Raw genomic sequence first — 13,950 nt, 5'->3', positions numbered from 1 at the left:
TTAACGTCCACAGGACCATACACTGACCCTTTGACATTGCTCAGCTGCTTTTACCTCCACGGAGCAGTTCTCACTTTGCCTTTCTCCCTGGATTTACAGGCTGCATGGACTGTTTTTATGATCCCAGGAAGACATTTCTTTGACTCTACACAGACCTGCATCAGACACTTCACTGCTTAGCTTGGAAAAAATAAGTAGCAGTATGAAAGGAGCCTGGATTTCTACATCTCCTTTCACATGCACTTTTTCTGCTGTGAATTTCACCAACTTTTCTCCCAGTGGGCAACACTAGGAGCTCATTCCCCTCTCCACAGCCAATTTCACATCAACCTGTGGGATCTGAACATCTTCTGAGACTTCTATCAAACCTATTTAACCTGGCCAGGGGGCTCAAAATTTATTTGGGGTGGACTAACTGACACACATACACAAGATTTATTTTCTCAGGAAACCACAGGCTAAAGAACAACATAATTAGCTTATTTACCTTTGGTTGAATCAACTTGTTAATTCTTTCTAGCCTGAAGGGTTTTCTCCAGGGACGCCTATATTTGGCTAGTTGATTTGTTATGAGAAGAAAGAGTTCTTGGCACTTGCTTGAGGAGACAGGGAAAATCTTGGCAGCAGCTACCCACATTTTTTTACTTTTGAGTCCCAGCATAAAGGAAGGTGACAATAAGAATAATTGTCCAAGCCTGACTTGGAGCCAGTCCCTCAAGGAGGTCACATCTAAGCTCCTGCCTTCCTCACCTCCATTTCCAGGGAGAATGAGGTTGAGAGCAGGTCTAAGGCACCAAGAGCAAGGTGGTTTTACTGGAGAGGAGGAGAAACCACCTCATCACTCATTAACAAGAGGCAGAGCCCAGGGCTAGCCACGCTCTTGGCTCACCCAGACTCATCATCCATCACTGGGCCACCTCCCAGCTCTACCGTCAAATGGCCATTAAGACCCTTGGCTGGGCAGCACCATCTTTCCATAATACCTTCAACATGAGTATGGGACATACAGGATGCAGGGAAAAGGGGGCATGAAAGAACTTTGGCCAACCTTCACTTCCAAGTGTACCAGGCAGCAGGGTCACCCTGTGCCAAGTGACACTGTTGCTGTCCTAGAGGCTACAGAGGTCCCTTGTTTAGCTCTCAGATGCACCTAGGACCTGCAGATCCTACTCATAGATGTACCATTTAATCCTTATGCCCAAGACCCACACCCCTCCTCAAAAAATTATTTCAAGCCTCAAGCCTAGCCCAAATGGAAGCCCTTCAATTTCTTTTTCCAGTAAAAATGAGAAAGAAAAATAGCCTAAACATTTTGCTCCTAATACTCAAAACTTTTTCTTTCTCTGCTTCACGCTGTTGCTCTCTCTCCTCCCCTCCCTGTCTTACAGAAGTGTGACTAATCCTCTTCCTTCTCTTGCACTGTTACCTTGAAGGTATTTATAGAGTGTGATCATGTTCTCTTCTGTGTCTTTCTTCCCTTTTCAACTCTGGATAAATCAAGCTTCCTCAGACTTCTCTCATGTGTCTTATCTATCACGAGGTCATGCTAACTGCAATGGCAAGCCAAGAAAGGCTTTGCCTGTTGGAGAGGACACTTCACAGCTGATACAGCCACTGCACAGGCTCTGCAAGAAACTTCTGACAGATTTGCTCTCCATATGCACATCCCCAGCCCCGTGCCGGGTCTGCATACATGTGGGTTCACTTGCACCTATGTGCTTTAGAAACAGGAGGATTTATCTGTTCCTAATCAAATTAGGCATCACTATCATTTATTTACATTATCTCACGTCATTGTTAGTGTTCTGCCTTCTGAGCTGGAAGCAGCAGAAAGGAAGATGAATCTAGAGGGTTGAAAGAGATTAAGCTGAAACACACTTGTCCAACAACATCTGCAGGCTGTCTGAGAAATGGCCAGTGTCCGGGAGGGAAAGGGTGGACTCTCGTGCAGTGCCTAGGTTAGTTAATTAAGGAAACTCAAGGAGCAGGTCCAAATGGCCCAGAACTGCCTCACCTGTGCTATTAAAATCTCTTCCCCTTCAAAACAGAGCAACCACCTGCAAACCACCTGGAATGGTCCTTGGCTTGTGCTAGCTCCTGACCAATGCCCAGGCGATGGGCTAGTTGGCCATGGCCAAAACCACTTCAGGGATTCTAATAGGTTTGACAATCAAATTCCCATGGCTCCAAAGGCTCCTGGGCGCTGTGTGATTTATGAGTACCCTCTGTGACCCCCAGAAGAGTCGCCATATCCAGCTACATCATCACTGTGACCGGAGCCATCAGGTCTGTGAAAGAGTTGGAAATTTCCTACTGGATTTCTTTTTTTTCTTTTCTTTCGTTTTTTTTTTTTTTTTTTTTTTTACCATGCAAAAATATGTTCCCTGGGAAAATTTGGGGTTTTCAAGTAAAAAACCAAAGTGCTAAATATTTTAATATTACTTTCTTAATCTTTCTTTCCTCTTTTTTTTTTTTTTTTTTTTGAGTTGAGTACTTTGAAATGATGGCTCCTTGACTGTTTCCTCCATCTCCAGATGCTCTCTTGGAGCAATAAGAAACTTTGGTTACTTAGGTGAGGTGTACCTCATTGAACTTAAAGAACCTAAAAATCAGGAGAAGGTCTAAAATTGTCATTTTGATTCATTTTGTAGTCCATGGAGATAACACTGACCTGTAGAGAGGGTAAATGTCCCTCTGGACCTGTCAACCTCCCTCCACTGATTTCAAGGCAAAGTTCAGAAGACCAGGTGAAAACCAGGTGGGATGAAACCTATCTCCTGCAGCCTACTGGGACCATTCCTGCCTGGTGCACGGGCAGGGGACAAGTGAGAAATGATCCATTTCTCTTCCTGTCCAGTGTCCCTCCGGGAAGACCAATTTCTGTTTTCTTAATAAAAGCAGGTAAAACAGAACAGGGACATCTGAGGCTCATTTTTCTTCCCCTGGAATTATCCTCAATAAGCATTTTATTTTCCACTCACTATCTTTTATTGCAATTTTTACTATTCCTGATTTGTCACTGTTGTTCAGAAACCAAATTGTACCAAAAGCTCAGTATTTTTCTGGGGGAATGAGTTCCTGCTATCCAGCCTGCTCTTCTATCCAAGGCTTTTATTTTTTGCACCCCACGGCTGTTCCCGTCTCTGTGGCGCATCGCTGAATTCAGCCCTTTCTCTTTAGCAGCGCACATCTCTAATCCTGGCGCAAAGCAGGATCAGTGATCCCCGTGTAGGGGATATGGGAAGATTTTCGGAGCAGATTAGTCAGCTACTGCACTTGAATTCAGTTCCTGCCTGAGTACCAAAATAAGAGCCCAGTAGATTTTGTGCCCAGCAGGTGCTGCTAAAAAATCACATTGTTCCTGATACGCTGATGAGAAATTTTGATCCAAGCTTGTAGTTAGCTGCTTCACACAAGCACAAATACCCCAGGTCAAACGCTGCACTGTCACCTGGTTCTGCCTCACAATAATTCCCCTACCTTAAAAATATCCTTGTTTTACACTGTGATGCAGTAAGTTTGCATCATTTTCCAAAACCTGAGAGACATCCAGAAACAGATGCCGTAATTCCTCATCGTGTGGGACAACATTCAACCTGCAGATTAGGCACTTTTTTGGGACTTCACTGGATTTCTTTTTTTTTTTGTTCATTTGTTTGTTAGTTTATTTTTTGTTCCAGCCCTTCCAATTAAAATTAATACTTCTTGGTAATGTGATAGCATATAATGAACTCAACTAGAGATCTGGACCCCCTCGAGTCAGGTATTTAATTACTAACAGGCTTTCCAGCACACATTAAGGATTGGCCTGGCTGGGTCTGTATGGGAGGAAGAATGAAGCAATATCAGGAGACGGAGATAAATTTCCTTGCATTAGTCCCAGGAGGGTGGTAACTCTGAAGCTGCTTTACCCAGTGCGTATGCCTCCACACTCCACGCTGATGGATGGGCCCCAGAGCTGTCACTTCACATGTGCTTCCCCTGCAGGGACTCACGTCACCTTTTGCAGATGGGGGAATCCAACCTTAGGGCTTTCCCAGCGCTGGAATGGCTCTCAGACCTTTATGGTCCTACACTTTCCTCCTCCCAGCTCCTGGATTCCCTATTATGCTTCATCTGCATATTCTGTCCAGCCTCTCAGGAGCCCTTTCTCTTTTGTTTCCCACCTCCAGACCAGAATCAGCTCAGGACCTTCTCTGCTGTTCCCTTCCCACACCTTCTGGCCCTGATGGAGAAGTCTCATGTTGCAAGTTTAATGCAATTCCTGACCTTTTTCCCAAAACATCGGGAGAGTCCCACAAGGCTGGATCCTAGAGGAGGTTCCTCATCTGCATCTCAGGACACTTCCTTTAGTTTTTACCTGCAATTAATATCCTAAATCATCACAAAAAGGAGATCATCTTTCCAATCACATAAGGAAAACCAGGACATTCTCTGGGAATGGGGCTCCTGACCACCTTTCAGGAGTTCCTTGGGGCAGCACAGCTTTAAGGTTAGCTAAAGCCTACAAAGCCTCACAAGCCCACAAGTGATCCCATCATCTTCCCAAAGGGAAACCTGCTCTTGTCCCTTCCTTAAAGTAATCAGATGTTGTCCTGGTTGAAAGCAAACCTTCCATTCCCAATGCAAAGCTCAAGTTCCTCCTTATTCCAGCTCCTTGAGAGATGGAGAACAACTCCTTCAGATTACCTTGGAGGTATTTATAGGCTGTGAGCACCATCACCCCCTGAGCACTTTTTTTCACACTGGAAGGAAAGCTCAGCCAAGATGACTCTGCCCATGCCCTCTCTCCGGAAGATGATGTGGCTGTGATAGGCAGACCAAGGTGTGCAGTTTGTCTCTCAAGCAGCCTCACTGGGTTATGTTGTCTCACCATGAAGGAAAAAAACAAAACAAATGGATTGGAAGGTGGGGGGGAAACCCAAAGACCTACCGTGAAATTGCTATAACTCATGTGTCAAATCCAGGGCATAAATCCACTAACCCTTGCAAGGAGGAGTGTAATTCCTCACCGTGCAGAGGAAACACTTAGGCAAACTCAGCCTTGTCTGGGGCTTTACACAAACAGGTCAAATGGCTTTGATTCATTCCAAGCCCTGTTTAATAATTCAGCATGCTGGTTTGCTCTCCTCTCCATTAGTAGATGGCAAACATCGTCCTAACCTGCAGCCTTTATTACAGAAGAGTCAGTGCACATAGATTTATGTCACCGCGTGCCTTGTGACATCTTTTTAAGGTGCCTTCTGCTGTACATAGCGAACATCAAAGGAAAACACAGACCGCAGCAAAGGAAAAAATGCACGGTGCTACAGGAGACATCTGCTACCTATTTCCAGATTGCAGGTAACCGAGTCAGCTGTATAATATCTGAGAGCTATTGCTGTGAAGGCTGTCATGGGGAGATGCATTTTTCTTCGCATGCACGGAAGTTAAAATCTCAGAAGAAATACCTAGTCTGTTATCAAGACTTGTTTATCCAAAGTCACAGAGACAGGTAGCTCTGAGAAGTTTCCTCCTGGCTTTCCTCCCCGGGGCAAGTCTGAAGAAGGAGCCAGGTTAGCTGCAAATCAAATGATTGCATCTAGGCCAACACTTTGGGAGCCAGTCTGCAGATCCTGGACACCAGTTAGGAGTGATGCAGATGATCAACGGTCAGAAAGAAAATGTGAGTTATAATCATGGTGGAGGTGATACTTATGGAGGGTCCAGTATGGGCAGCAGGAGAAAGAGAAAAAAATAGAGCAAAGCATTCAATAAAGACTGTCACAGTAAAAGAAGATGAATTGAGAAATTCAAAACCCTTTACAATTGATTTGAGTGTTTATGTAAAACTCTCACGGACAGGACCACATGAACCCTGTACAAGTGGTGGCCCAGACACCAGATTTGCTCCAAAAAAATTCACAGCCATCATCCAAGTGAAGGCTCCCTTCCCATGAGGCAGTAGCTGCCCTGTGTTTCCTTTGCTCTGATTAATTAAGGATGATGGGATTTCCCAGGTGGCTGCTGCAGAAGCATCAGCCAGCCTCTTTTGATGCAAAGCTTGAAGCAAAGCCTGATCATTTTGCAGAGATTGTGTTCAATTTACCCTCTCTGAAGTCACCCTGGAGCTCTCCCAAGACCTATCCTGAGCATTTGCTGGGTCCAGTTCAGCTCTGAGCCTCCAGAGACCTCAAATCACGCAGACAGGGACTCCCAAAGACACTCCCATTGCTGCCTATCCAAAGAACCGAGCACTTCCCACAGGCACCTCCACTCCTGGTGGGTTTTGCAGCCGTTAGCAGCTAAACTCCCTCAAGGCAGAAGAGATCTGAAACACGTGTGTGCAATGCCTCCTGCAAGGCAGTCTGCAGCATGGACCACTTACAGTTAAAGACCTGCAGCTTGGACAGAAACATTAACGTCAAGTCTTGACTCAAATTATGTACTTGGCCTTTTTCTTATTTGTGCGAGTAACAGGAAGAGAGAAGGAAAGCAAAACTCACCCGTTTCTCAGGTCTTAACTCGCAGTCCTTTACCATCTGGACCTGTTTAAAATCCCATCCCAAAAATGGACTGCCATCTCCTTGGGGGCAAAAAAATAGATGGCTTAGCCTCGCGAGGTATGAAAGATGAGCAATTTGATCCTGCTTTTGGAAGAAGCACCAGAAAACCTGCCCCGTTCCTTTCTCTTCAATAAACTGGACCCATGAACTTGAAACCAGCTGCCTGCACATGTGTGTGAAAACAACCCCCCAACCCATATGACAGCAGTAACGTGGTGAGTGCTGCTAATAACTCTGTCAAAGCACTCAGCGCGAGCAGGTATCGCAGACAGGATTTTCCAGTTGGATTCAATAAATCAAAACCACAGCACAACTATTTTTACTGCATCTTTCATGCAAACTGCTTCCCAGATGGCTTTGGACAGAAAGAGGAACATGTGAACTGAGGAGCTGCCTGTGGAGGAAGAAGAGGGATTTGCATGAAGGGAGGCGAAAAGAGAGGGGATTCAAGAGTACTAGGACATGGCCAAGGCAGTTTTGAGCTGGGGAATATATATCTATTCCAATGGGATACAGGGAAACACTTTTTTTCCCTGTGAGGACAGTCAAGCAGTGACCAGGGACCCAGACATTTATTCAGTCTCCATCTCTGGGGGTCATTCATTCCTTCAAGCCAGCTGCTGCAGGCAGCTAAATCCCAGTCCCCTCAACAGCTCATGTCAGGTGGACCAGGGAGTGCAGGAGATGACCAGGCTCTGAGGACACACCAGAGCTGTGGCCATGCCCTGCACCCTGTATGGCTGCCATTCCCAGCGGCAGGGAAAGATGTGTCACTGCTGGGTGACTGAAGGAGCCCCAAGGCAGATGTGCAGCTGGCGTAGGGTTTCTTACCAACTCAGCTCCTGTAAGATGCAGGGAGATGTTTGGAACTAATCATGAAGGTAACAACCTTTCTTTACACCTATCAAACTCACTGCAGCTCAGCAACAGCCAGCTGTGGCATCACTTGTTATTAGACCCAAATCCTGGAGGATTTGCGGGTGATTTCAATGTGATGTGACCTTAGAAGATACCTATCATAGAATCGTTTAGCTTGGAAAAGACCTTTAAGATCATCAAGTCCAACCATGCTTCCTGCACACTCATTTTTCTTCCCTGTGGCAGTCCCAGGGTCTCCTTACTCAGGAAAAATGGTGGCTTCACCTTCTGGAAACCCTTCCTGCTCTCCATACTACAGTCCTGGGTCCTTGTCCTCCATCACCTTCACCACCACAACCCCCTCCTGGACACACCTGGGCACATTCACCCCCCCTAGTCACACCAAACTTGGTTTTTCTCCTTTTCCATCTCCAGGACCTAATGCCCATCCATGGCTCCACTTCCCATCCACGTCTTCAAACTCATCCTCTCAACCATGATTTTCCACTCTGATTTCACCAGCCCCAATGCACCCATTTCTGAACCTTTAAAGCTGTGATGGCCAAAAGAGATGAAGGCAGTCTACACGGGATGGTGGAAATGTCCTCCCAGCCCTACTCCCACACACACTATCACACAGCTCCCACCATCAGTCCATCCAGGCTTGAAGTCCACTGCCAGGAGGTGTTACCAGAGGGGATTTTGACAGATACATTTGAAACAAGGGAACCGTACTGAACTGAAGATTGACAGGAACAAGCTTTTCATAGTTGTGTTCCTTTTTTATTTTTTTTCAGTGAAATAAATGTGTCCTTCTAAAAGAATTGTTTTAGCAGGAGAACTTCCTTTGAATTCATCCTCTTCCACTTTGGGGTTGAGAAGAAAGAGGTTTGGTTCTTTTTTTTTTTTTTAAGGAAGCAAAAGGAATATGAAGTCTACTGGTAGGAAAAAGAAATCATGGATATTTTGGTAGCAGAGTATTTTTATTGAAAGGTGGCAAACATTAAAAGTTATGTTTAAGAATGACCAAGTGGAAAGTTATAAAAATGAACAAGTCTTGTGTGAAAATGATGAAGGGAATTTTAGGCATAATAGAATTCTTCTGTGAAAATTGCCAGGAGAGCAGACATTTCTGTCTCCAAAAGCAAAATAAAACACAGTAATTCATACTAATTATTAGACTTAACTAGTACTAATTTTTACTGAACAGTAATTATTATTTAAGGCTCCAGACCTCTGGAAAAAATATTTTCTGGGTGTGGCGAGATCCTTGCAGAGGAATTTGCACAGTGTTTGAGGACAGCCTGTTGAGGGAGAAGTTTTATTTGTCCTCCACACCAATACAGAGAGACATAAATATCACATTCTTATTGATGCAAATAACGGATTGTTCCTGTCAGAACTGACAAAGGCACTAATTTAAGGAGCGTTTCCCTCTCTCATACACACAGACGTATTTTTCAAGAGATTTTTGCTCTCCCCCCGGGATCTGAGTTCCCAAACCAGGTGAAAATCTGCCAGACGATCTCTTGTGTTTGATTGCATCTGTGAAGAGCCTGTGGGAAACATATGCCAGAAATTATGCTAATGACTGAGCGCAATAAAACTTGCCAGGTATACTCAGCAGTTGTCGGCAGAAGACAGCCCTAATGCCATTTCGGGATCCTGCCCTCCATTGCTGTGGTCCAGAAATCACTCTTGGTCCCATGGGGACTTCGCGGCAAACTACGGCTTTCAACTCTAGCCCGGATTTTCATTCTCATTCTTTAATTATTATTTTGTTAGTGCAGGGACTGATGTGTCCTCCGAAAGCTGCACAAGGGATGGGCAATGCTTTGGGGGCTGGTTACAGGTGTAACCCAGTGTCCTTGTAAAATTAATTGTATTCTTTATATTTAACTATATCAGTGCTTTCTAGAGCATTGATTTTTCCATAAAGTCTTCCTGAATGCCCCACCAATGTCCTGTGGGTGGGATTTCTAGCCAGTACCACACATGCAAGCCAATATTAGGGGACACAATAGCAGCAGTGAACTTCCCCAAAGCCATGTCCCGGTCCCCAGCTGTGTGGTCCTATTCTGTCCTTGCCACTGGCACTGGCACTCATGTAGCTGCTGGTGAGACAGATCAGGGAGCTGATCTGGCTGAAAAGTGCTTAAGGAAAATAAAAATTGCATTCCACTATATAAGTTGCCTGGTCTGGGTAACCCTGCGTGCCTGTGCCACCAAGGAGTTGCGTATGAAGTGGCAGCAGGAGCTCTCCATCCAGGCTGGGTGATGGCAACACTGCCTAGTCCCACCTCGGAGAGCCCTAATTTCTCCAAGCCCTGCCTCCTCCACCCAGGATCATCCCAAAAATGATAGAGGGGGACACACGAAAAGCAAAGCTCTCACATTACACCTCACAGGATGTGCAGCCAGCGTAGATGAAGCTGGGAATTGCCCTGCTTCCAGTTACAGAGGTTGCTGTCTCCAGCCCAACACCCCAGCACCCCTAATCCCTGTGGGAGATCTCCCCAGTCATGTTTAAACGAGCAGCCCTCATCCGTCCATAACATGAACATCTAGAAAATGTCTAGAGAGCAGGCTGAGGCCACTGGATGGCATCTGCTGGGATGGTCCTGAGCCTGCAGGGGTCAAATGCCAGTTCAGAGATGAAGAGGTCCTTCTGGAGAGCCCAAGATCAGAAGGCCAAAAGGTGAACACTAGCTGATGGCTTTGCTCTGGTTTGGACCGGAGGCGATGAGGGTACCCATAAAACCTGCCCATTACTCCCAGTCGCATTGCTGACAATAGAGAGCTGGCCATTTGCTGTTTTCACTAGGTCCTCTTTCTCTAGAGAAAATCAATCAGTCCACCAGTCAGTCAATCAGGCAGTCAATCAGTGAGTGAATCAATCCGAACCACTTGGAAAATGGATCCTGCAGCGACCCGGACTCCCACCCAGAGGCCTTGTGAGCCTTGCAGGAAAAATCCCCAGCTCTGAGGGAGGCTGGGAGCCTTCCCCAGCCCAGGGCACAGCTCCAGCCCCTGCGAGGCAGGAGACATCCCAACCCCCGGCATGTCCAGGTCCTGGTGCTCCTCCAAACCCCTGGAGCAAAGCACTCCCTGGCTGGAGATGGCCCCTCTTGGGGGGTCGAAAGCTCCCCCTCCCCGCCTTTGGGACTTGCAAGAGTTGCTGCTGCTGACATCTAGTGACAGGGAGAGCCGGTGAGAGGAGTTACCTGGAGCTCTGACAAAGCCTTCTCCACCGAGGGAAAAATCTACTCGGGGTCTTCCCCAGGAGGTGGGCTGACAGCAGGGATGCTCGGGGTGCGGAGGAGGCACTGCCCGGCCATGCCGTGCGGGCCGGGATGTCCCAGCCACTTCCATACATCCCAAGACCTTTTCCTCCTCCAGTGGCCACCCGAAGAGGACCGGCGCATCCTACCCCCTGCCTCCCCACAGCCTTTCCTGGTCTGTTTAAGCACGCACTCGTTCTTGGGTTTGCTATCTCAAAGAAGCACAAGGAGGGGGAAAAAAGAAAATACCCTAAGGGGAGCTGTCGGGGTTGCATCCAGGCAAAGGCAGGCAGCGAGGCGGCTCCCAGCCGCGGCAGGCAGCTGCCTGATGCTGCCAACCCCCGGGCTGCAGCCCCTCCGTGCACGGCTCTTCCCACGGACGCGGGGAGCACCGGGCATTGCACGCAGGAGAACCGTCCGCTCCGAGCTGGGGAGAAGCAGGATGCGAGCGGGATGCTCAAAGCACGGGTGTTGTAAACCACATCCCCGCGGATACGGAGGCATCCCACGGGGGACAGCGTCTCCCAACCACGACAGTGGACGAGGGCTGCCTTTAGAGCTCACAGAGGGATGGGGAAACATCTGGGGTCTTTAGCCCTCCCGCTGCCGGTGGAAAAAAAAAAAAAAAAAAAAAAAAAGAAGCCCTGAGCACAGCCTAGTTTTTGGGGGGTGCGAGGAAATCTGCAGCGGGAACCCCTGAACACACACACACACACACGGTTAGGTCGGTGCTCAGGACACGGTGCACGGTGCTCCATAGCACAGCGGCAGAGCTGGGGCTGCAGCCCACTCCCACCGGCCCCCGAAACCCCGACATTTTCCAGCTTCACCATCACCGAGGGGCTCCCGGCGCCGTGCAAAATCTGCCTCTCCCCCAACCCATCCCTCTAAGCTCCTCTTTCCCGGTAAAGAAGTGCCTTTATTCCCTGGGTAAATTAGCCATTTCCGCGGCAAACAGGACTATCCGGAGTGACAGTAGGAAAGATCCCAGCTCCTGGGTCCAGAACAAACGAGACAACGGAAAGCTGGGTGATGCTACCCCAGGGTTTGCCATTGCTCCTGGGCTGCTGGGGAGGGGGAGACCTCCCGTGTCCGGGGGTGGCCGAAATGCCCCCGCAAGCAAACCCTAGCAGAAAGTTGTCCCCCCGCTTCCCCCGCGCCGCCGCGCTACTCACCCAGGAGGATCAACGTGCAGAAGTAGAGGATGCCCCTCATCCTACCGCTCGGCACGGCTCGGATCACACCGACTCAGCACGGCTCGGACCGACCGGCCCGGCACGGCTCGGCACGGCTCGGCACGGCCCGCGCAGGCGGTGCCGGAGGATGCGCGGAGGCTGGGCAGGGCGGGAGGCGTCCCCGCCGCCCCGGCCCGGCCCTCCCGGGGCGAGCGCTCACACCGCTGCCGGCTCAGCCCTGCTCCGGCCCCGGGTCATGCCCGCAGCCGGGCCGGGCAGCGCGGGCTCCCGCCGGCCGCTCTTCGCCGCATCCCTCCGGGGCAGCTGCGGAGGGGGGGGGGGGTGTCTTCCTTGTTTTTTTATTATTTTATTCTTAATAATGATTTATAAATTTTTTTTTTTAATTTTTCCCTCCTCTTTCAGCAGCAAACTTCTGTCCGCGGGGCGCAGGCTCCGCTGTGCCCGAGCGGCGGGGCAGCCCTCGCTGCCTTCCCCGGGCTGCCTCCGCCGTCACTCCCGCCTCTCCGCGGCCGCGGCCCCGCGGGGAGGGGCTTGGCGGCCCGGCCCCGCTCCTCCCCGCCTCCCCGGCCCCGGAGCCCTGTCCCCGGAGGGTGGGGGTGTCTCCCCCAGCTCGGAGTAGCTTATGGATTTGTGCCTTGGGCGAGCCCTAAGCACCCCAGGGCATGGCTCCTTTCACCCCCTCCAGCCCCAGGATATCTTTTTTTCTCCCCTGCTGTTCTCGTGGAGGGTCCCAGCATCCCACACACCCCCAAAACCCTCATCCCTTTGCAGCCTCAGACAGAGCGGTCGCTCAGGATGACAGCACCAGCCCCATCCTCTTGGGACCTGTGTCCTGATCTTGACTGTGTGCTAGCAGAGACACAGCCCTGAAGTCTTGGACCTCATCCTACCACCCCTCCCAGCCATGATACCTTCCGTTAATCCCCTGCAACATGATCACCTTCCAAATCTCCTCCGAAAACCATCTCTGTAATTCAGGTTATGTGCTTCCATAACCCTCCATCCAGGTCCCCACACCTCCTTCCCCATGGTGCACTGAGCCCATCCAGCCCCTGCAAGAGATCCCTCTCCACCATCCCCTGGTGCTGCTCACGACTCCCCACCCCCTGCCACAGCCTCCACCACCTTTAATCCCACATCCCAGCAGGTGACCCTCTTTTAGGAAGCCAAGCAGCAGAGCCTGGATCCTTAATCTTTATGATGATGAGTGAGCATCGTTTTCCACTACCTCCATTTCATGCATGGAGTAGCTGAGACACAAAATGTGAAGTGATGTCTTCAGGTTCACCCAGTAATTAACTGTCCGGCAGAGTAAGAAGCTTCATTCCCAAGTCAGTACCCTGTAAACACAGCCACCTCTGTTCCTTCTCCTAATACAGGCTTGCACTTTTAAAGGTTGTTTTTTCTCTTCTACATCTATCCCTTCTCTTTCTTCTCTTTTCCTCTCTCCTCTCCTATTTTTGACCTTCCTTCCCTCCTTCCCTCTCTCTCTTTTTTTTTTTCTTTAAACACAGAGGGTCCTCTGATGATTCAGAGAAGAACCGGGGCACTTTTTCCACACCAAAAGCTCAGGCAGTGCTTTTGAACATTTGCAGCAAGAGCTTTTCTCGACTGCTGGGTCAGGTATTTTAGTTAAACAGGTATTTAAACGCTCTGGGAAGGTTTTTTCGCTGGAGCTGTTCAGGGTTCTTAACTCGCGTTTCCTCGTGGCATCACCTCATTAATCCTCCAGCAAGTTCTCCTAGAAAACCAGAGGAATTGCACATTTTTATTTTTCGTGAGCAAAACAGAGAAGGGAAATAATTCATACAGCCATTTGAAGGTGTTATATATAAAGCATAACGAAGTCAAGAAAATACTTCTTTTTCTTTTCTTTTTTTTTTTCTCCTCTTGGCAAATCAAAAGGAAAATATGATCCCTGGCCTTCCTCTCCTTTTGAAAGTTTCAACTGTGTTCCAGTCTGGAGTTGTTCATTTAGTGAATTTTCTAGTCCTCTGTGAGAATTGAAAAGTTGTAAATAAATGAATGTCTTTAATAACTGTATTTCATATCCAAAATGAGCATTTCCTG

The 13,950-nt window shown here is 48.6% G+C and overlaps 1 protein-coding gene across 1 annotated transcript in view; it reads right to left on the bottom strand.

Moving 5' to 3' along the window:
- GFRA4 (GDNF family receptor alpha 4) overlaps positions 1–12,380 on the bottom strand; it is a 76,813-nt gene extending 64,433 nt beyond the window's left edge. The window contains exon 1 of the mRNA XM_054825447.1: positions 11,860–12,380. Coding sequence (XP_054681422.1) covers positions 11,860–11,899 — 40 coding nt within the window. The 5' untranslated portion in view covers positions 11,900–12,380. The remainder of the gene's footprint in view (positions 1–11,859) is intronic.
- Between the last annotated feature and the right edge of the window lie 1,570 nt (positions 12,381–13,950).

Source organism: Grus americana, chromosome 4, assembly GCF_028858705.1.
Source record: "Grus americana isolate bGruAme1 chromosome 4, bGruAme1.mat, whole genome shotgun sequence".
NCBI classification, from domain to species: domain Eukaryota; kingdom Metazoa; phylum Chordata; class Aves; order Gruiformes; family Gruidae; genus Grus; species Grus americana.
The sequence above is the reverse complement of the archived record's forward strand: the minus strand, read 5'-3'. Positions and strand labels throughout refer to the sequence as shown.